Raw genomic sequence first — 22,586 nt, 5'->3', positions numbered from 1 at the left:
TCTCTCAATAAGAAAGGTTTTTTTGTTTTTACAGTCGTTTTTTTCGCATCACAGCATCATAAATTAAGAGAGAAAGGAACGATCAACAAGTTATGGTTACGTATCAACTGTGAGGTATAAAACAACCTTACACAAAAAATGCTACAACATAACATAACAAAGTATCAAAAATATTGCTGCAACCCACAACGATGACGTCATCATGCTTGGCACAGTGACGTAATTCTTTACATCATGCTTTACACAGTGACGAAAAAATCGGCAATGCTGAAGTCACACACATGACTCTCTGATCAGAAAATCTGTATTCGGTGATTTTCGCGGTCGCTGACTGCAATGTCATTGTTGCTTAGCAACGCGACTCCCTCGATGCCTTTCATTTGACCGGGCGCAGGACCCCACGAACCAAAACCAGCCACGTACGTACCGTCGCTGGTATAAACCTGAATGTAGCACGGTACTTGTGAAATCAAAGAACAAAAATAAGGCAAACTGTTTTCTAACTTCCGCTTTAGTATTGTGGTACCCATTAAACCAGTGGTTCTTAACCTTTTTTCCTTGCTGCACCCCTTTCAAATCACCAACCAATTTTCGCACCCCCTTCTGTAATTGCTTAAATAGAATGGACCTAACCAACCTTAATGATTCAGCACCCCCGCACCCCCTAGGAACAGTTCTCGCACCCCTTGGGGGTGCGTGCACCCCAGGTTAAGAACCCCTGCATTAAACAGAAGTCAATTCGCTACCTCAATTTAGCTTTGAAACTCTGAGTTAATATAATGCGACAAAAACCCACACTACAAGGCATTAGGTCTCTGGGAACAACCGACGTCCGAGTTCAGTCTTGACTAGCAATTACAAATCTCACCTGCACCCTGTTATTGCCGCTATCCCCGACAACAATATTTCCATGACGATCCACAGCGACACCACGTGGATATTTAAGCAATCCATCAGCCGATCCTTCTCTGCCGAACTTAAGTAGAAATCTTCCGTATTTGTCGAAAACCTGGATTCGGTGGTTGCCACTATCACTTACAATTACCTGGTAAGAGGAAAAGATAAAATAATTGATAAAGTATGATCTTTGTTGATCCCTGTTGCTAAGTGGGTAAAGTTGATTTTAAAAACGCGTATGTTGAGCAGGTTACAACTTGGGGCCCGAGTTTCATATTACCCAAATACATCCACACCAGTACAAGATGCTAAAATGGGCTAACTCACACATCAAAGCAACTCGAAGGCAACACAGAAGCTTAGACACCAAAACTATTAACAAATACAAAACTGCCATTGATGGTCATACTTTGTTGTCGTTTGTTACTGCGATGTAGTGAGGACTATCAAACTGAGAGTCGCAGGATCCAATGCGACCAAACTTACGAATGAACTGTCCATCCAACGTAAAAATCTGCGTCAATCAAAGAAACGAAGTTAAACAAAACACGGCATATGGGAAAAGGGGTTTTGATTTGACACACCAAAGAGATTAAACTACCTGTATTCTGTGGTTGTCTTTGTCACACACGTATACAAATCCCATATTGTCTGTAGCGACACCCCACGGATAGCTGAGTTCGCCTTCACCTGCACAAGGCTTTTTGGTGAAAATAGCTCGAAAAATTTCGTGCGCTCGATTCGGCAATCTTTCATGTAGTTCAGACGCTTTCGGTTAAAATGCCATATTTTACATGATTAGTCCAAACATGTTTAGCAGCGTACAAACTTTAGGATAATATGACCGGATTATAATTGTTCCTTTTTGTTTTACACGGGTTATGACACAGGAAATTACACAAAGGGCCAATTTTTAAGTTTTTACAATTTTTCTTACCAGTTCCTTCTTGTCCAAACATTCGAATAAATCTTCCCATGCTGTCAAATATCTGTACACGATGATTGTAGCGATCAGTGGTGATAACCCAGCCCTGCAACAACAAAATTTTAAAAGACATTTTCTTCCCCAAAATTGCGACGTTATGACAGAACTTAAGACCAAGTTAGTATGTCTCAAGTCGCCTGCTTGCGTATTTGTTGAATGTCATATGTGTGCACATCTAATTATCCTAAAGTTTAACAGGACCAACGACTTTGTCAATTAGCTTGTTTCTTACTAAACCAACATCTTTGTCTGTAACGTACTTCTTTTTCTGTAATGTAATACTGATTGTGTTTTGAAATGGACAAAAATATTGTAAAAAGCATAGTAAACGTATAAAAAAGCGTGCAAATGCAAAAATTATTTACAAATGTCATCAGTTTTACACACAAAAAACAGTAGTTTCTCTCACAATAAATATTTGGTTACAGTTTCGAAAACACAAACCACTCTGCGGCGAAATGGTGACAAACCACTCTTGGATATCCACTTATGACCTCATTTACCGGGTCTGTTGTCGTAAGTGGATTTCTCACTTTACATTTAAGTGTTCACAGCTAAATACGCGTATAGTACCTGGGCTGTAACGTGAACCCCGGACACACAGTCAAACTGGCCCTCGTCTGTACCGTAACCACCAAATGTCAAAGCTGGTTCACCACTGGATTCGTATAGCTGCAAATATATGAGATGTAAAGTATACCTGAATGCCAGGTTTGCCAAAAAAGCTCAATTTAAATTCCTTTGGCCGCTGAATATAGAGTGTTTCATGTGAATGTGGTTAGCAAGCCATTTTCAGCTGCGAGTACACTAAAGCAAACCTCATGCCTTTAGTTGGTTGTTGTTTTGCTTTTGTCAAGTACAAAACGCCAAATAGTTCACAATCTCTTGTATGGATCTATATTTAAACTTTGGAAATGTAGTTTCAACGATTGCAACAAGGGTTTGTTTATAGGCCGTTGTATGATGTTTTATGAGGTGTGCAAATTCATGGCAACCTTGACATTTAATCAGGCTAACAGTTAATTATCATGAGTCTCCTGCTATTACACGAAGAGTAAATCAACAAATGACAAAAATCCAAACAGTCGCACTTTCTGCGACAATCGAAAGGAAGGAAAATAGCCTCATTGTTTCTTTACTTTTACCACCCAGCGACCCTAAAACAACAACACTGCAGAGGAATAGCGCAGAGACAAAGGCAGGCTATTTTCTTTAAAGAACCGCGATTTACTGATCAAAGACCTCTGGTGGGCAAATATTTTAAGAGGGATACCTTTACCAAGTGGCACAGATCAAAGCACAGTAACTGGCGCGCAGGTGCTTCAAGCGTCAACCACTTATGTTGTGAGACTTCAGCAGTTACAAAGCATCTCAAATTTCTAATATTGAAATGCGACCTGCGGTTCTGGGTGGCCTTGTAAGAGTGGGGACAACAATGTAGGATGTGTTGTGTTGTGTAAACACCAGCACTTCTGGTGTGAAAATTTATATTTGCTTTACTGTTCCCTTTTCTGTAACACACGGCATTGTTTTTAACGTAGGACCGAATATAATTTTACTTCATGCGAACATTGGTTGCAAGCTACGATTTCTAACTTGTGCACGATTCTTCAGCACTGTTTGTTGTTTTCAGATACTGAATATGCCATATTACTAAGGTTATATATATATATATATATATATATCTTAAATAAACGGTGGATGAATTCAGACTCATCAAAGTTTTCAGTATTTTAGTATACGTGACTGTTGTCTTCATTCCTCATGCTGAATCTCTTGTGACTCATGATCACATAATAAACTATACACAGTTGCAAGCACTAATAATAATCGTTAATTACAACTGTAGCAGACCAATTACATAAAATGCTATATTTCACACGAATTGCACGTTATACTTTTGCACGCTGCATTAGAGCAGTGTTTGCAGCCATTATAAAGAACAAACGCAAATAGTCCACAAAACGCACATTTCACACGGTTTTCATGTATGCGTTTTGCTTGTATCGGTGAGGTCATATTCTATTTTTGGGACATTTTGTCATATATTTCGCAGTTATACATGTCCGGTCCCACTGACGTTTATGTGCCTGTTTTCGAGAAGATTCTGGCAACTAAAAAAGGCTGATTTGAACCTTGCCCAGTTAAAAGTAACATAAACAAACGTAATAATGTGCGAGAGAAAAAGTGTACTGTTGCATTGTGGGAGTATAAAAGCGCTGTTTTCCGCCTTGAAATCAGAAAGGTTTTGGAATTGTGAAACGATAAATATTGTGTAACTACTTAGAATATAATTGGGAAGAGATAATCTTGCATTATGTTTCAGCTGATTTAAATATAGGATTTCTCAAATTAATGTTGCTGCAGTTCGAGTCAAGAAGGATCCATCAATAACCGAGGCAATAACATTGTTGTTTCTTGTAGCGTTTGGAGTAAATATAGACGCCAACGAGGTAAACGCTACACAACAAAGGGCCCCCGTGTCATTGGCCAAAATTAAATGGTTTCTTGTTAAACATTTCGGGACCAGGTGTGGTTCGGATGTGGGTGCATTGTTTCAAAATTGAAGTAAGAAATATTTCCGAACAACTGCGATCATACACGTGATTCAGTTCTGCAACTGGAATATGGCACGAGTACAGAACCAGTACTTAACAAAAAAACTTACATGTATTCTGTGGTTGCTACTGTCAGCCACAGCGATTCTGTCGTTAAGTGAAGCAGCAACGCCACGAGGCCAGTTGAGACAGCCAATATCGCTCCCCTTTTGTCCAAACCAGCTGAAAAAACAACTACTGTAAAAAACAGTGAATACAAAGTACGATGTTTCGTACAATGGGTGACATGAAATATTAATTAGGGAGCTTAAGGTGGCGCGTTCAGCCTTAGGTGCGATCTGTAATGCCAAAAAACAATGAATATTATAGTAGGCTGATTAGCCTAAAATTTTGTAAGGCTTTGTATAGTGACAATACTATATTATTGTTTGTATTGACCTCGTAAAACGCCACAGGCGAATGCGTAGATTAATTAACCATTACTTTATTTTTAAGTTTGTTTGTTCCTAACGGAAAAGCATATTTTTGAAAATAATACCAATCCCTAACACTGATATTTTTCACAGTTTAAATTGGAATACAAAATGACACATTTTGACAATATAGCAGTTTAACAAATACCATAAGCAAGTACCAAAGCAGCAGTAACTGAACTGAGAATAACATAACGAATATAAATCACCTTTTTACTGGGCCCTTTGAGCGATATTGCCACAAAGTGCCCCGCACACTGGCATACTGTACAGATGACGGAGAATCACCAGCTTGGACAGGGTCACCTCCACCAAGTCGTGTAAGTTCAGGGGCCTGTAGGCGATATGACGTTCTTCTGGGTCGAGGCATTCGAGTCGGGTGTAATGAGGCACCTACAGATCGGGTGGGCAAACCATAAAGTAAATAAATCCAAGTCCAATATCTAAAGGCTCTTTTGTGTTTTGTTTGACAAATTGACACACATTTTTCATGGACACTAAAACGCACAATGTGCGTCTTAATGCAATTTGCACAAAGGTGTTTAGCGTAAATAATGCAAAACTTCACTCTATCAAAACTATACAACTGTTGTTGGACATAAACAGATTAACTATTATCTGTCAACAGTTGTGACATAAGAACAGACAAAAATAACTGAAAATATGACAAAACTTTTACCTGGCACAGGCAAGTTGGACATATTTCTTTGTGAGTTATTGGTATCCACCAAACTTTCGTGGGGACTGTAACTGCTATTGGATGGAGACGGCGAGTAGCCTGGGATCACTGTGTCGCTCGGAGACAATGAAAATGAGGGGACATATGACTCCATGATCTCTGCCAACGAAACACATTTTTTAGTTTAATCCGCAGAATTTGCAGTCTGGACATTTAAAACATTTTTAGTGCTAAGTAATGCATGTGTGTGCGTAAAACACATAGGTTTTCGACTAAGCTCCGACGCCTTCATGGTATGACCTTCACAACGCTCCACACAGCCACACTTTTGGAAACTTATATGTTACAGCAGATACTTTGAAACGTTTGTAAATACGATGTGAAAATCAGATCAAAGTAACAAACCAGTTCTCCTGCGACCGTGCGGACCTTGCTGCATCGCCCTGTGTATTTCAACATCATTGATTTCAGGGTCAGATCCCAGTGAGAACGAAAGTCGTGAGGGGATATTCACAGTGATTTCACCGAAAGAGCCGACAGCGCTCAGCAGTGATCGCTCGCCCTCGTTGCGAAACTGTTGAATAGGTACAGGTAAACAAAGTCTTAGACAAATATTGGAGTTGCAAAATGGAGATGGCATAAATCTTTTGTGTCTATATTTGATATTAAAGAATAGGGGGACAATATGTACACAGGAACATGCAACTTTTGGACAACATCTTACATTAGACAACAAATGTTAGTGCTTAAAACAATAGAGTATATTTCATCCAGTAAAGATACATGAAATGTCCATAAGCTAAAAAAAATATTAACATGAGTTAGCTTAGAAATAGTATGTATATACGTGTGTGTAGCAACCAGTTATTGTGAGTAACAACCAGTTAACATGTGTAGCAACCAGAGTTTAAAATATACAACATAACAAAGGTGACAAACCTATTCAAATGGAACTCATTCAAGCACAAAAACAATATAATCATAAAAGAAAAACAAAACACAAAGGTACACATAACAAGTGTTTAGATTAAGTATTTCTTGCAAAATTCTAATTTAAGCTACAATGTCCAAAAGAATTTAAAAAAATGAAAACAATAATGACAGCACTTGTAATCATGATGTTCAAATACCTTTACATTGTGGGCTATCTTATCTTCTATATTGGATGAAATCAGTTTAAGATTTCTTAAATGTTCGTTGCTTTGCTGTGTCAGCAACGAGGTTTCAGAAGGAGACAGCACTTCTGGACTAAAAAATTAAGTGTTTATCAGAAACATTCAATTGCAACTCAAAAACAAACATAATAAGGTACTTTTCAGATTCTGTAAAAAGTTTGCATTTCTTCTCAGCAGTATCACAGTGACTGTTGACCATTGCCATTTCCATCTCCATGTTTTCTTGTTCTATCCTTAGCTGACTATAAAGAACGAAGGGGTTTTGTCACTTCACCCATAACTTATTAACCTTTTTCCACCACTGCCTACTTTTTTAAATGTTAAAAAATATGTGTACATATTTGCCCACAAACACAATTCAATGATTTTATGACCAAATTTGTATCACTCACTTCGTTTTACAAAATGTCCACAGACAGATGGTACCCCCCTGGTTGCACATCTCTAACTTTGTATTATTATTTGCAATCATTAAAAACATTTTATAATGGCAAGCTGTAGTAATATTTGATAGTGTCATATCCAAATCAAAAGTAATAATCATACTGTATTTCTGTTGCTACAAATGAGTCAATCTGATCATGAAGATTTTGTTGCCTTGCTTTCAGTTTTGCCATGCAGTGATCAATAGCCTGTTTGAGCAAAAACATGTGTTGTGTAAGTAACAAGTGTAAGTACCAATTTATTAGCAAACATGCATAAAGGATGGTACCTGATCTACATCTTCTTTCACTGAAGATGCAAGAGTACTTGACTTTAATTGTTTTTCTTCCAAATCTGATATCATGTCAGCTAATTTTGGCAGCAATCTCTTGAGCTAAAAAAAATTTTCATAGTTTTTCTGCAATAAGGGTATTCAGTATACCAGGTCAAGACAATTTTTTTACCTGGTTAATCGACCTGGAAAGGGACTGAACCAATTGCTGTAAGTGGACTTGTATACAAGATGAACATAATTTCTTTTCACAGTGACTACACTTTTTCGGTGTGCAATTTTCTTGTAGGCATTCCTGAAAACAGAATCATCAATATTAAAAGTATTTTTTATTTTATTTGAAGCACCAGATCACTAACTTGGCAAGCCTCTTTAAGTTGAGGGCTTTTGTTTTTAGGAAGCTCCAAGATTGCAACCATAGTTAGATTGTTGGGTAATCCTGATATTCCATTCTTAGGTAGTCTATGTGTTGATCTACACTGAGGGCATCTGATACTGTAAAATTTCACATATGTTTTTAGTGTTAGATGTTATCACAGTATTAAGTGTAAAAAAATTAACACATAAAAACTGGGAAAGAAATTATAGAAAGAACAGTTTTAGAAAATTGTCTATTATTTACCTTTTTTCTATCACAAGTTTCTGTAAACAAGGCTTCATGCAAAATGTATGCTGACATGGTAAAATTTTTGGCTGCTTGTAGCGGTCCAGGCAAACAGCACATGTTATTAATTCCTCAAACTGTTTGTCCATGATCTACACTTGGTCGTCACCCTCGCATTTGTAACACGCAACTTTACAATGTACAGATAGGTCGCGCGTCGGTGGTTAACTTCAAGTGTAGGCTAAAGTACTTGAACTTCTCGAGTGGCTTTATATCTTCCTGGTTTCGCCGTCCCCGAACTGTTTCGGGACCAACATTGCAATATGTTCCACGTCGCGTTGGGATCTTAAGGGGCTGGTTTGAACGAGGCTTGACCGGATTTAGGATCACAACGTAGGTCGGTTTGTTGAACTCAGACTCCTCGGAAACACCAACTTGGCAACCGAACGCTAAACTGCGAAAGTGCTTGTTTGGGGATTTCCCTATTTTGAAATAGCAAACCCAACTTACGACAAATCTATTTTAGACAAGGTTATGGAAAATTTCTAAAACATTGTGCCGATCGTCCAAAAAGCAGTACAATTACCCCAAAACAAATCTTTCCCTGATAATTTAAGAACTAACTGGTTCATGAAGCATTGTCTACTCAGCCTAGACTCACCTATTTATGGCCCAAATGGCCGAGTGGCTTGCGCAGCCGCCTTGATTTCAGCTCTCTAAACAGGAAATTTACGCCGCGTTGCTCCAACCATAGACTAGAAAATACTTTTTGTCTCTCTTGCCCGCCCACCGAGGATAAACAGGAACAAACAAACAATACACGCTTCGGATAACTAGGCTATCTATGTCTTTTTTGTAAAATTTATGTTTTATACAACAGCAAAAAAATCCAGCCATTTTCCTCGCAGAAAAGCAGATCATCTTTTATTGCACAGCGCTTCGGTATAACATTTGCCCGTACAATTAAAATCACAGTTAAAAACACGAGCAACTGGTGGCTCTCATCACACCATGTGATAAGGCAGCTTATTATCTCGCCATGTCGGCCTTGACACGTTTGTAATTTTCCAATTGTTCAGCATTAACGCTTGGAACAATTGATTCAGCGGCACGGAGTAAGTCGTCCTGCATAACAACGCATTCTGATTGGTCGTCCAGCGAACCTCGTGACTCTGCAAGTTGAATGTGTCGACGAATGGCGTTCATCGCTGCATCACAGGCCAGTGCATAGAAGTCTGCTCCAGTAATGTTAAGGGGGCACCTTTGGACGACCTCTTCCAGAGAAATCTGAAAATGTATATACGCAAGTAGCCTACCACTTGTAAACAGATTTCATTTATGCCGTGAAAAGTTGGATTTCCTTAGGACTGCACAATGTACAATATAATAAATTTATCCTCAATACATAAAATAGGACCCCATTCCTAACAGAGTACTTGTTTATGTATGTAGGTATGTTATTACCGCATGTATGTGCGACAAAAAGCGAGACTTTGTGCATTCCCAATATACTTACAGTTGGTGACAAATTAAGCTTCTTGGTTTGTGCGCGCAGAACTTTAAGCTGATCATTTCGGCTTTCACTTATTCCGACGTAGAGCAACTTGTCAAGTCTGCAAAGCAAAGTGATAAACATTGGACTCTTAGAAAAATCAGTACAAGACAAAATACCTTCCGGGTCTGAGCAAAGCAGAATCGATAAGATCGGGTCGGTTGGAAGCAGCAATCACAAACACTTGTTTGTCTCGATCCTCAGCGCCGTTTACACCATCAAGCTCAGCTAAAAGTTGCGAGACAACCCTGGAACGTATATTACCGGTTTGGGGCCGAAACTGTCATATAAACTTGAGGTTTTATTTGGAGGTTCAGAACTATCACTTATGCAGCGTGGGGTCTAATTTCAAACTGGGGAAACTGATTGGGTATATATTATGTGAGGATGTAACTACAATAACAAAGCAAAGCTTGGGTTTAAAAAAAAACACGGGAAACATAATGTGTCCGGTAACACAAGAGCCTAAAATGTTTATTATTGGTCAGCTCGTTTGTGTAGACGGATACCTGTCCATCACGCCGCCAGAGTCGCCACTCCGTCCACGGTTTGGCGCTAGAGCGTCAAGTTCGTCGAAAAATATGACGCAGGGGGCAGCATCACGAGCTCGCTGAAAGACACGTCTTACATTTTCCTCGCTCTGTCCGATGTACATGTTGATCAATTCGGGCCCTAAACAAAAATACATATGTATCATTCAGATTGATATTTGCTTACTATAACTGGCACTCTAAATTGGGAAGAAACATACAATTTGTCAGTAAACGCCTAGATGTTTCGCTGAATGACATATATTGAGACGTTTGTTACCAAAAAAGTCGTAGCGGTGAAACAAATATCCTGGTCAATCATATTCCCATTACAATGGGCTTTATATATGGGATGTTGATGCTACATTACCAAAACAACACGAATTTTTTGGTGTAAATTAACAGAACTCCTTTACAGCTTTGAACCTTTTGCATGCGTAAACTATACCTTTTACACTAAGGAAACTCAGTGCACATTGAGATGCCACAGCTTTAGCCAGCAAAGTTTTTCCGGTGCCTGGTGGTCCGTATAAAAGAACACCCGATCGTTTGAGACCGACCGACACCAGCTCAGGATGGTCAAGAGGTAGTTGGATTGTATCAAGTATATGATTCTTTACTTCTTCGAGTCCGCCAATGTCATCCCATTTTACATCTGGGATCTAAAAAGCAAGTATAAATGTACTCGAATAGATCTCATACCAATATTAAAAGCGCAATAATCTATTTATAGGGGCTCGAATTTTAAATGTTAAATCTTGAAATCATTAAGTGGTAAATTTGCAAGGCAAAGCAGGATAGTGATCCAACTATAACGTGGGGCTTTGGTGGCGATAGGTTGCATTAAATAGCAGATAACCCAATGAGGAGAAATAAACATTAGGTCAATGGATCCAGCTAGTGTAATATACCTTAGGAACGCCGATGGAGTCAGCTCTATCGGCTTGCATTTGATCTAACGCTTCGACTACTTGCTGGTGGCTCGTCACAACCCCAGCCATACAAACACATTGCTCATCTCGCCACGAAAGCTTGGTGCCCACAGCGCTACATACAAAAAGGTGATTGCACAAACTGACGTTCATACAAGATTTTCGAAGTGGCCATTTACCATTTTTCGATGATTGTCTTGTGTGAAATATGGACAGCTTTTCGGAATAACTCCCATATGTCGCTGTACACGAATCCCTGTAAATAGAAAACGTGATGAATAAAGTACTGTATGATTTAATCAGTAACTTTCAACAGCATGTCGACCTATCAGCATTAAAAAAAACAGTCTCTGTTTTATAGCAGGGTAGCAAACGTTCCCACAAAGAAACTTTTTGCAAGTCACTGTAAACTTTTTTATTTAAATTGACATAAAAAGCCATAGACAATGGGACATAAAACACACAAAAATGGAGGTGAATACAATTGTCCCAATACACAGTTTTTAATTCCGAGTCACAAATCTCGTCGCGTTACTCTTCCAGAAGAAATTGCACTAAAATGTGACGCGAGTTAAAGACGGGGTTTTCGGAACAATACTTAGACTCTTTCGTTAAAAAAAAACAGGAACAAAGCATATTTCATAAAATTAACAGAAATATATATTTCGCCGTATAAAACAGACATACAAAAGTATTTCAATTTTTGGAACAACTCCGACTTTACGTACTCGAGAACAAACAAGCAACTATTTGTTTTACATAAACTTACGGCGGTGTGCTTTGCAATCCAATCAAACTGAACATTTCGGGCAAGTGAAAGATTTCTTGAAACGAATCGAGCCATGAGTTGTCGTTCAAATTCTCCAGGAGCTTCTATCTCAACCTGCAAATGTTAATGGCAGATAGAGAGACAATGTATTAACGATTTGTAGTCGTATTGATTGACAATTTTCACGGGTGGCATTTAATTTTGCTGACAGTGTCGTTGACAAAAGAATTATTTGTCAAAATGTTTTCCTTTCAAACACAGAATTTATTCACGTTGTGACAAATGTTTAAATAGAAACACAGGAAGGTATGAAATTAAATCACCTGTATTTTTTGAGTTGAAGAAAAAAAGTAACATTAACTATTACTTTATCTAAATTCTAGGAGGTTTGGGAAATGGTAGCTTAAAGTTTAATAAATCGTCTGTACCTCGTGCAAAAACAGGGTGCGAATTTCTGTCACCACATTTGCCTTCTCTGTGGTCGTTGCTATGACAAAAACCGACGCCTGCTCGTTGTTAAGCGGTGCAACGTCCTGGATAGCTTCGGCCAATGCAATACAGACTCGATTTTCGGCTTGGTCGGTTTCTCTGTTCTTCCCCAGGCAGTCGATTCCCTCCAGCACGATAGCACATGGGGTGTACACCGAAGCTAACGAAAACACGGACGTTTTTGAGAAAGAGCAACACTAGCAATGGTGAAGCAATCTGTTTCATTCAAGCACAGTGGTTAGAAAGAATAGGCCATCACTGTAAGTTTAGTTAGTTTGCTGTTTGGCCAGGCAAGAAACACCAAAACAAGCGATTCCCAGCACACAGTAGTGGCCTACTAGGTTTGTTCTTAGCTGTTTATGGGTTCTTTTTTGGACTAGCATATGCTGAAAAGGTTGGAAATTCTAACCAGCTACCTCATCAAAACTAGTTGGTGATTATGCTTCAGAATTTTAATTTTAGAATTAGTTGATGATTATGCTTCAAAGTAATTTAAATTAAGGTTAATAACTACCAAAAAAAACAGACACTTGGTCGTGGTGATATCAGAAGCAATCTGACAACTTAAGGCTGCAAAGAAATCACCTCGCCGGAAGGCTTCGTTAATTTTTGCTTCAGTTGATCCAGCAGTATCACCAACCAGAGTGAGACAATCGACCTCAATAACATGGAGACACAGGGAATTGCATACAGTGTTTATGATGCTGGTTTTCCCACATCCAGGTTGTCCGCTCACCAATACTGCACATGAGTGGCTGAAGCTGGAATCCAAACAAATGCCGTGATTAGTCACTTAGCAGGATCTTTTTTTTCATTAACAGCAAGAAAACATAGTATATACTTCTGTATCTTCAATGCAAGTTTTATTTGCAAAAAACGCAGCTAATTTGGCACATTGAGATATAATTTAACAACTATTTATTTTTTTAATGTCATGGCTGAATGGGGTGCCGTCAAAAATCTTACAATACGAACCTCATGGAGGTAAAGTATGGCAACATGACGCTTTTTAACATTTCATTGGATTTATCCAAGCCAGTTGATAAATGTTGTCCATCCTGATTTGACACCAGACTTGGTACAAGACTGTTGGTGGTCCCGTCCTTTAAACAAATGCAAAGTATAGAAAGACGATTGTTTGACAAGTTGGAAAATTTTAACATTCCTACCAAAGCTATTTTTCTAGCGTTTTGGTTCTACAGTTTGCTGATCACATTCGTTTTAAAACAAGGTTATAACCTGGTATAAAGAGGTATGTTTGAGGTCAACTTGAAAGCAAGCTTCAGGTGAAGCATCTTCATCCAATTTCATCACTTTATAGTAAACAACTTTTGAACTGAATCAGAGGAAAGTATGAAGGTGTTAAGCAGTTAAACACTGTGATAGAAAACGTTACAAAAATACCAACCTGCAACTTTTGGCGTCTGCTGCCTCATAGAAATCAATATCATCTAAAATCAAACAGTGACATACATAAGAAAAAATGTTTACAAAATCCAGTCACAAATGATTTCATGCTAACAGTACAGCATAGTGTTTTTCAGTTTAGGAAATGTAACTGAATTTTGATTTTTTATCAAATTACCTAATAAATAGAAAGATACTGGTAAGTCTATTTTGGCTCAATAACAACTGCAAATTAAATCAAACTATTAGTAAAGGCAAAATAAACTTACCTGAGACATCAATTGGAATAACATCACCAACTCTTAAAATACGAGTGGTTGTTAAAAAGATGACAAGCGTTTTATCAAAGTGACTTGATGGTGAATAGTGAGGAGACAGAACAAGTGATACATGAATCTCTCGAGCATATGGCAAGTTCAATTTCACCTTGCAAACCTACAAAAAAAGTAATGAGTATATGAAAAGCATAAAAGTTTTTACAATGAAACATACACAAAATAATGCTGTTTCAATGTAAACACTTTGAATTTGTACCTTGAATATGAAGTCATCTTTCACAGGTGGAACTTTGGGATGGTGTATGTTATACCACAAAGCTAATGGCAGTTGTAGTGTGAATAGGCAGTTTTGGCAAGGAGTAACACCATCCAAAATTAAAGGGGATGATTTATGAGTCATGTGAATACAAAAATGTTCATCTGAAACCACCTTTAGCTGACACACTCTTGATTTGACAACCTGTACATAGAAAATAAAAAGTTGTCCACTGTGGTTTTGGTTAAATACAGTTAAAGTTTTGTGAAATTAATTGTTTGGAATATTTATGCATTTCTGATTGACTCTCTGTAGCATTTAGAGCTTATATGTTACATAAAAACCTATACAACAAAACCTGCTAAAAAACAAAACTTTAAGGGGTGGGGATTTCATACAGACGAATTTTACAATGTGCTTAATTGATTATTTAATTAAAAAGTATATGCAATTCAAATAACCTTAAGAGATCCATTTTAAGAGACCGATACCAAGTTAGTGCCTGTAGTATAACAAAAACACTTACTGTGTCTCCTTGCAACACCTGCAGTTCCACTTGTTCCTCACCAAGAAGATCAAAGTATGTTGCAAAAGATTCACTAACAAAAAGCATATGCTTAAGTCAACTTACAATTTTCCTTTTACATTGTTTATTTCTGAATTTGGTACTTAGTCTTGTACTATATCCTAAATAAAATGCAAAAAACGGTTTTCACCTGCAAACAACTGACGAAATAGTTTGAGTCATTTTGTTAATTACAAGTTTCTTTTCTTCGGTTTCACTAACATCAATGTAATCACAAAACCTGGCAACCAGTTTGTTTTCGTTTGTCAGTGGAACATCTCTCACCGGAAGATCCTGACATAAACAAGTACACCAAACTGAACAACCTAGCAGAGACTTAACTTGAGAGACTTGATGTTTTTTTGTTAGTGTTCAGTGATGAAAAGTTGCGTAGGAGAAAAGTAGGAGATTTTTTCTGGTAATAATGCAAAAACTGCTGGAAACACAAAATCTTAAATCGTATAAGTCAGAAATGCAACCAATATATATCATTACAAACATGGTAAGCTGTTTTCACAAATTTCCTTGTCTTTTTCTTGTCAAGAAACCAGTAAGCCATTTAATTTAAATGCCTTACAAACATACTACAAAATTTTAAAGAAAGTTACAATACATTTAGCATTCTGATGACAGATCTGCTACAGACATCTTGGAGAAACAATACATAAACTGTTCAAGTCACCTGAAGGTTGACTACTGTTACTGCTGTGTTTGTTGTGATTAGTCCCTGCTGCAAAGGCAGGCATTCCACTGTTGTAAGTTCTCTGAAGCGTTGCAACACATCATTATGATCTTGACCATACATTTGGTGGATTGATGACAAAAACATATCATTTTGTCTTGCAAAGAGGGAATGGTTGCATGCACTGGACACAAGTAAACCTGTGAAAAGAAAAATAACTTAAAATATACAAAAAATAACAGGGCTAAAAATTTTTGGCAGACTGCAAATTTGTTCTCTAATGTTTTCTGTCATTATCATTGGATATGATTTGACATACACTTTCATTTCTAAGCTTAGTATTCTATACAAACATTGAAAATGAGTATGGTTTGGATTTATATAAAAGTATATTTTCAGTGCAAGCATCAGAATGTTTGGGTTTTGATTTGATTTGAAAGTTTATTTGAACTTGCAGCACTATTCATAGTGGGTCCACCTTTTGTGCCCACGGTTTTCTTGCTTGTATCAGTTTGAGTGCAAATGTACACAACTCTCACAAAGTATAATAAACTTACTGAAACATTACCATATATAAACAGGAAACATGCAAGTAAACTGGCAATAAAGTTAATTTGATGACATAGCAAATGTGTTTTACCTGCTTGGAAAGCATTTAGCATACTAGAATAGAGAGAAAAAACAAAAAATATTTACCTGTTTCAAAACTTTGCTCCTTTGCCCACTGAAATGTTTCCGAAGTGGTAGCAACTAAAAGGATTCTCTCCAGAGGAAAAGCTGACACAAACGCAAATGAAAATTTATCGCATATTGGGGATGAAATTCCGTAGTGTCTTACAAACTCTTCACTGCAATAAAATGCTGGCAAAAAAACAAACAAATTTATTTCCATAACTCCAATTACGTAAGTTCCGGCCTTAAATGGTGTTACAAAAATGATTTAAACTAAAAAGGTGATTTCCTATGTATTCCATTTTTAATTTTCTATACCTTTTTTTAATGATCTAGTATAAACACCATTAATGAATAGGTCCTCACTTCATGTACTCATTACAAACTTAGTTTTCAGAAATACCACAGTGCAAGCATTTTTTATTGGCAAAAACTATGTTTTTTCTCTTCATGTAAATGGTATGTACTGTTTTATGCTGATGATACATACCGATTGATTCATCCTTACAAGCCCTTTTATTAGGATAGTGTTCAAGTTGAACCAAACACATCCAACCGCTTTTAGCTGGATAGGAAAGAACTTCTGTTCGTTTTTTCAACACAATTATCACAGGACTGTTGAATCTGAAAAATATATTTAATAAATTCTCATTCACCCCCAAAAATAAATTCTCATTCACCCTCTTGCATTTCCAATGCAAAAAAATGATGACATTGTTCACACCAAGTGGATCTATTAGGCACCAATTTATAATCAAAAAATGGGAAATAAGATGGCAAGCATTCAAGCAGAAAACGAATAAAGCTCAATTATAACATGGAATACAATGGGGCATATTGAGCAGACATCACACACATACAATCAATTAGGCACCACCCAAGCAGAATTTTTATAGGCAACATGACAAAGAAATTTATTCACCTTCCACTGAGTGTCAGCCATTTCACCTTGTCAACAATTAAATGCAAAGGATGTGATGAGCTCTTCCATGTCTTAAGGGTCTCAATTTGACAGTCATGGAAATCCATTTTGACAGAAATGTATTTTTATCACCTGTTTGTCAGCATTATTATACCCTATGTTAGTCTGCAGGGAAAATAAGGAATTGCAAAATCTTTCATGAATAAATCGATGTGTACGGAAAATTGGGACAGTTGCAACAAAACCATGGAGAATTTGCAAACAGATAAGGTAACAAAACAAATAAAATGAAGACACCTAATGCACAATCACATCAGAAATGCACAAAAATTTGAACATTTTTTTAAAGTGAAAAATCGACATCCAAATAACAGTTTAGTAACAGGTGAAAACGGGCTTCTATTTAAAAGAAAAACAATCTAAATTTAATTGTCCAACTGTGTAGAAGCATAACAAAACACTAAAATCAACTAGAAGGGTGGCTTAGCACATATTGCCCTTGCATATACACTATAACACATATTTTCTACACTAATTTTATATTAGGTCCCATATCATCCATTGTCTTTTATAACCTTGGCTGTTTCTGCAAGCAAAAACTCATGGGTCCCCCACACATGCAAAGTTGTAAATAATACATTTCAAGAGATAACCATGAGAAAGTCGGGTGTTGTAAGGTAAAACACAGTGATCGGTACTGTGCCTGAATAAATATGCTATATGGAGAACAAACTATTCAAATTCAGTCCATTTATACATTTTTGAAGGTTTTTCTATTTTATGGTCTATCTGAGAAAAAAGTGTTAAACAGTGAGAAAATAGGCTAAACACAACAATCAGCTCCTATAACACAAATCAGCGCGAATTGCATGTGACTGTTGGGGGCTAGTGGAGTAAATGATAGAGCTACAGGGTTGAACCCAACAATTAACACCTATAAATATTGCACTGTACAAGCTCTCCAAATTTCATTTAATTCAGACATAGTTTGAAAAATTGACCCATTTTGGGGGGCTAGTGGGGTAAATGCTGGGGCAACAGGGTAAAACACAACATTATACACCTATAAATGCACACTCTACAAGCTGTCCAAATTTCATTTAATTCTGACATTGTTAAAAAATTGACCCATTTTGGGGGGCTAGTGGGGTAAATGTTGGGGCGACAAAGTTGAACATAACAAACAACAACTATAAGTAGCACACTCTATAAGCTGTCCAAATTTCATCCAATTCGGACAATGTTTAACAATTTCACCCTTTTAGGGGGCTAGAGGGGTAAATATTGGGGCTACAGGGTTAAACACAACAATTGAAACCTAAAAATGACAAATTATACAAGCTGTCAAAATTTCATCTAATTCCGACAGCGTTTAAAACACTCACCCATTTTAGGGGTTACTGGGGTAACTGATGGGGTTTAAAACCCAAAAGTATAAAATATGAAACCACAATGACCCAATCAACAGTCATGTAAAATTTTATCCAATTCTGACAATGTTTAACATTTTGACCACTAGAGGTGTTATTAGCAACATTCGTCAATGCTTCTGACGTCATAAGGCTGTTAAGTGTCAACTGCAAAACATCCTCGAACAAACCCACAAACACTGGTAACAAATGTCTGGTTGCCTTTATAACACCTCAGAAAACTAACATTTGTGGTGCGCACCAACAACATTTTACACTTTGATGGCTAGCAGAAAACTAACGTTTGTGGTGCGCACTAACAACATTTTACATTTTGGGGGCTAGCGGGGTAAATACTGGGGTTGTCATGACAAACGAAGCAGATGGCACATCTGCACAACCATATCTACCATCTGTGAAAGTTTCATCTAAATTCACCAAAGATTTCATGGCAAAATGGGGTGGACAAACTTCAGGGAAGAAAAAAAAAAAAAAGAAAAAAAAAGAAAAAAAAAAAAAAGAAATCGAGTAAAATCAAAATGTGTCCCCTTCAGGGAAGGGGACCCATAAATACTGTAACCGACTTTAGAAGATATGTAAAATGTGTAAAAACAGAAACAGTGTACCGATTTGCTTGAAAAAATATAAAAGTGTTTAACAGTTGTGAATGAAAAACTGTTCTGAAAAGATAATGATTGAAAATATGAGAATGATCCTACCAACCATGGCAATGATATAATATTTTTGAATGTAACAGTTGTATGTTTACATATTCATTATGTAACATTTATTTTGTATTTGATATGTTTTCATTATATAACAGTTGTGGACATGAAACTAATCTGAAAGAATGTAAATTGAGATTGATCCTAACCAACAATAGCAATGATATAATGCATTTGAGATCAACCTTAGCCTAATTGATAAAATTGATACATACTAGAATGTGTTCGCATAAATTTATGAGAGTTTTTATCATGCGACATGGACTTTTGAGCAATAAATGCACAGCACAAAACAAAAAGAGATATTTTTACACTGGCAGTTGAATGTCAGTTTAGTGACTTCACAGTTCATTGTGTGAAACCACTCGTGAAGCAAAACGCTCTTGTAGTCCCTTAAACATCTTTTTGACCTAAATATATAGTGCATATTAAGTGTGACAAAGCATAAGCAGAGTCTCTGCAACGCCACTAAAGTTATTGCAAAAAGTGTTAGTCATTTAACATGTTCACGATAAAATGTACCTTATATGCTAAATCCTGTACTTTTTCTTGCAGCTTTTGATGTCTGTTTAGTTTTTCTGTAGGAGCTGCTCTTTTCCCACCATGGTGATCAATCTTGGCTGCAGAGTTTCTTAATTCATCCCTGCAAAAATTTCAATACACAAATAGCCATAAACGTTTTAAATCAAATTAGCATTGTCATTTTATCATCAAATTTGCAATTTGTTTAGTAAAGCTAATTTTGAAACCTGTGATATACGTACCCAAATTCAAAGACACTTAAAAGTTTTGACAACCTAGTTTTTTGTACTAGAATAACAATGATTATCCACTATGATTAAGTATAAAATTTAGGACAAAATCATTGTGTGTAATCTGGATTTGGGAACAAGTTAGTGCATAAACTTTTTACTTAAAGTGCCTGTGCTTGTCAGCCCGGGTTTCAAACTGTTGCAACTCCTCTTTAATAGATAGTAGCTCTGACTCAGTATGGTTGCCATCATTGGCCAATTTCCACAGCTCCATAGCTCTGGGGTCAGAAAACGGCACAGTATCCCCCTCTGCACACATCAGGTACAATTGACAAGCTAGCACAGCGCTATGTAGCTACCGGTGAATGAACAAAAAGCAAATAAGTTTTAACAGCTTAAGTAAACAATGCGTACTACTGGTGTATAGTAAGCAAGTCACTTACTATTGCATAAAATTACATGTACTGAGTTTGTAACATGTAAAAAATTAGAAATATAAAAATTAGGCTTTGCACATGATCCACAAATGATACAGTACCATGCTGTGTTTTTAAGTTTTGAATTGTCTATTGAAATGGTCAGCAAACCTTTTGTTTTTTGAGACACAAGCATTATCCGATCATAGCTGCTTCTTATTTCTTCCTCAAGATGTTTAAGTGAAGCCTCTTTTTCCCTCAAATCATCTGCATGCTCAAACTTTTCAACAGAATTTTCAGAAATTGCTGCAAGAATGAAAATGTTAGGTACCTGTTCTACGTTTTCAGGGAAATTAAAGATGAATAAATCAATTGTTCACATTTCTACCTTTAATTTTGCCCACAGAATCTTCTAAACGTTGATATTCAAATAACTTCTCTTCATGACTTTTAAACTCAAGGTGAAGTTTTTCCAGTTCACTTTTTGTAAGGTCTTTGCCCTTGGTGGTTTGGACCCATAACTTATTTAACTGAACATCCTGCAAAATGTAAAACACACCAAAAAATATTTAATTTGCAGTTTGTCAATGTCAAAAAGGAGAACATCAAAAGAAAAACATGTCTGTTAACAGCCTATTGCACAAAATTAAGGCTACATAAAAAGATTTTTTTTCTTCTCAAAACGAGATTAGAAAGGTGCAACAATAGTACACTTTTGATTCGATTAAACAGTTGAAAATGATGTGATCATTACATAATGGTTGTTTAGCAACTTTTCCTGCAAATTTACCTGAAACACTGGTTTCTGCTTTAATTGAGGTTCTTTTCCACCCATAATGTTTGTCTGTTCTTCATCACGGACAATCCCATATTTCATCATCAGTTCTACAAAAATATAAGCAAATTATACATTTGAAATTCTTTAATGGAGTGTCAATCAAGTATTCCTTACCACTGAATATGCCAACATTTTTGGTTGATAAAGCTATTTCAAAGTTTTTCACATGTTTAATAGCAAAGATAATATTTTTTAGAAGAATAACAGTAGTAATTTCAGTAAAAACAAAAAAAGACTACAACTGTTTACAAAAAAGTATTAGCATTAAATTGAAAAGTTTTGGCCCACATGCTGCACCAATACTAAAAAATATGACACTGTCTTTCCAATACAATTTGTACACTTCAAACTTACTTCTGAAAGAGCGATCAAGATCTCTGTTTAAAGAATCATAGTTTTCATTGCCATCCAATTTGCTTTGTTTCAGTTCCATCAGTGATCGGTCATGTTCCTTCAGTTCAACAAACAGATCACTCAATAGAACTGATGGTATCTCCATCTGCATAAAAAGTATAAGATCAAATAGTCATCACTCAAAAACTGACCCTTAATCCAGTGACCAGATCGCAGAAAAAAAAACAGCTTGCAAATTTGCAAATAAGTAAATCATTTTCTAATTTTAATGTGTTTTGTTGGATTATTTAACTTCAAAACTGTGTAGCCATTGTTCTGTTAATGTTCACTAACAAACTGCAAAACAAACCCGATTTGCTTTTTCCCAGACTTGTTTGACTTTGGAAGACCGAAACTGGTTTTCGGAAAAAGCCTTGTTTACATTTTCTTTCGTATTATCTTGTGCCAAAATACAACACACCAAAACAGTCATGCAACATAGTCGAAGCATTTTTAAGTGACAAGAACGTACTACTCAACTAAATAACGCTGAACATGCACCAAAGACCAAACCAAATGCAAGTACGCAACCATCCACGAAGCGGCGCAACCCCAGTTTTCAATTTTTCTTCTTGTGATTGCTTTAGGGAAAATCCCTGTTCAGTTGGCCAACGATGACGCTGTTGCGCTTCCTACCTTCACTGCAGTGATTTAGATTTTAAAATACATTAGAGTTCTAAAAAACGTTTTATTTTGTACAATTTTTGAAACGTGATTTTATAAAGCTAATTTCGAGACTTTGCACCCAGGCCGAAAACACATTGCAGAAAACGTTGACCAAAACATTTGTGGTGTTCGACCTAGCTCAGGTTAACATCTGTTTTCGGAAACATGCTGAGTTAACACGATAAAAAACAAACCAAGGTAAAAAAAACAGTTGCTTAGAGGTAGGCTATTATGTTTCTTCTTCTTA

General features: G+C 36.7%; 3 protein-coding genes across 4 annotated transcripts; all 3 read right to left on the bottom strand.

Annotated features, from left to right (window-relative positions):
• Positions 1-12: 12 nt before the first annotated feature.
• On the bottom strand, positions 13-8,617 carry LOC145207496 (uncharacterized). Its single transcript, XM_080078686.1, has 17 exons — positions 8,105-8,617; positions 7,842-7,977; positions 7,655-7,777; positions 7,480-7,584; positions 7,314-7,399; positions 6,905-7,009; positions 6,723-6,840; positions 5,998-6,166; positions 5,593-5,751; positions 5,123-5,306; positions 4,551-4,662; positions 2,456-2,554; positions 1,835-1,928; positions 1,499-1,587; positions 1,307-1,411; positions 869-1,045; positions 13-443 (listed from the first exon to the last, which is right to left on the bottom strand). Exons 1-17 carry the CDS (start codon positions 8,233-8,235, stop codon positions 294-296), a joined length of 2,142 nt encoding a protein of 713 aa, XP_079934812.1. The 5' UTR covers positions 8,236-8,617; the 3' UTR covers positions 13-293.
• A 365-nt stretch (positions 8,618-8,982) lies between these two features.
• On the bottom strand, positions 8,983-17,308 carry LOC145229002 (peroxisomal ATPase PEX6-like). The gene is made up of 21 exons (XM_080094241.1): positions 17,141-17,308; positions 16,709-16,842; positions 16,243-16,407; positions 15,547-15,746; positions 15,016-15,158; positions 14,826-14,898; positions 14,300-14,503; positions 14,035-14,200; positions 13,767-13,809; positions 13,598-13,694; positions 13,334-13,461; positions 12,944-13,119; positions 12,298-12,518; positions 11,870-11,983; positions 11,280-11,356; positions 11,080-11,215; positions 10,617-10,830; positions 10,148-10,310; positions 9,758-9,886; positions 9,603-9,699; positions 8,983-9,373 (listed from the first exon to the last, which is right to left on the bottom strand). The coding sequence occupies exons 1-21, from the start codon at positions 17,245-17,247 to the stop codon at positions 9,116-9,118; spliced, it is 3,045 nt and encodes a 1,014-aa protein (XP_079950367.1). The 5' UTR covers positions 17,248-17,308; the 3' UTR covers positions 8,983-9,115.
• LOC145229011 (alpha-2-macroglobulin receptor-associated protein-like) lies at positions 17,305-22,283 on the bottom strand. 2 transcript variants are annotated; one of them, XM_080094262.1, is made up of 8 exons: positions 22,154-22,283; positions 21,635-21,779; positions 21,233-21,327; positions 20,831-20,981; positions 20,614-20,748; positions 20,188-20,335; positions 19,797-19,917; positions 17,305-19,684 (listed from the first exon to the last, which is right to left on the bottom strand). In XM_080094262.1, exons 1-8 carry the CDS (start codon positions 22,205-22,207, stop codon positions 19,616-19,618), a joined length of 918 nt encoding a protein of 305 aa, XP_079950388.1. In that variant the 5' UTR covers positions 22,208-22,283; the 3' UTR covers positions 17,305-19,615. The 2 variants fall into 2 exon arrangements, with proteins under 2 accessions (XP_079950388.1, XP_079950378.1); XM_080094252.1 differs by having other exon boundaries at positions 21,984-22,267.
• Between the last annotated feature and the right edge of the window lie 303 nt (positions 22,284-22,586).

Source organism: Phallusia mammillata, chromosome 1, assembly GCF_965637545.1.
Source record: "Phallusia mammillata chromosome 1, kaPhaMamm4.hap1.1, whole genome shotgun sequence".
NCBI lineage: Eukaryota > Metazoa > Chordata > Ascidiacea > Phlebobranchia > Ascidiidae > Phallusia > Phallusia mammillata.
This window is presented reverse-complemented; position numbering and strand designations above follow the sequence as displayed.

What these genes read in the sequence shown, in the direction of transcription:
- LOC145229011 (XM_080094252.1), bottom strand. Translation starts at nt 22,124, where the DNA reads ATGCTTCGACTATGTTGCATGACTGTTTTGGTGTGTTGTATTTTGGCA. An exon ending in TCTGGGAAAAAGCAAATCGG is followed by an intron (nt 21,780 to 21,983) that starts GTTTGTTTTGCA and finishes CTTTTTATGCAG; the next exon opens with ATGGAGATACCATCAGTTCT. An exon ending in TGTGTCTCAAAAAACAAAAG is followed by an intron (nt 20,336 to 20,613) that starts GTTTGCTGACCA and finishes TGATGTGTGCAG; the next exon opens with AGGGGGATACTGTGCCGTTT.
- LOC145229002 (XM_080094241.1), bottom strand. Translation starts at nt 17,247, where the DNA reads ATGGATTTCCATGACTGTCAAATTGAGACCCTTAAGACATGGAAGAGC. An exon ending in GGATTGCAAAGCACACCGCC is followed by an intron (nt 11,357 to 11,869) that starts GTAAGTTTATGT and finishes TTCTATTTACAG; the next exon opens with GGATTCGTGTACAGCGACAT. An exon ending in GAGTTTCCTTAGTGTAAAAG is followed by an intron (nt 10,311 to 10,616) that starts GTATAGTTTACG and finishes ATTTTTGTTTAG; the next exon opens with GGCCCGAATTGATCAACATG.
- LOC145207496 (XM_080078686.1), bottom strand. Translation starts at nt 8,235, where the DNA reads ATGGACAAACAGTTTGAGGAATTAATAACATGTGCTGTTTGCCTGGAC. An exon ending in TCAAAGGGCCCAGTAAAAAG is followed by an intron (nt 4,663 to 5,122) that starts GTGATTTATATT and finishes TTGTTTTTTCAG; the next exon opens with CTGGTTTGGACAAAAGGGGA. An exon ending in GTTTGGACAAGAAGGAACTG is followed by an intron (nt 1,588 to 1,834) that starts GTAAGAAAAATT and finishes AGCCTTGTGCAG; the next exon opens with GTGAAGGCGAACTCAGCTAT.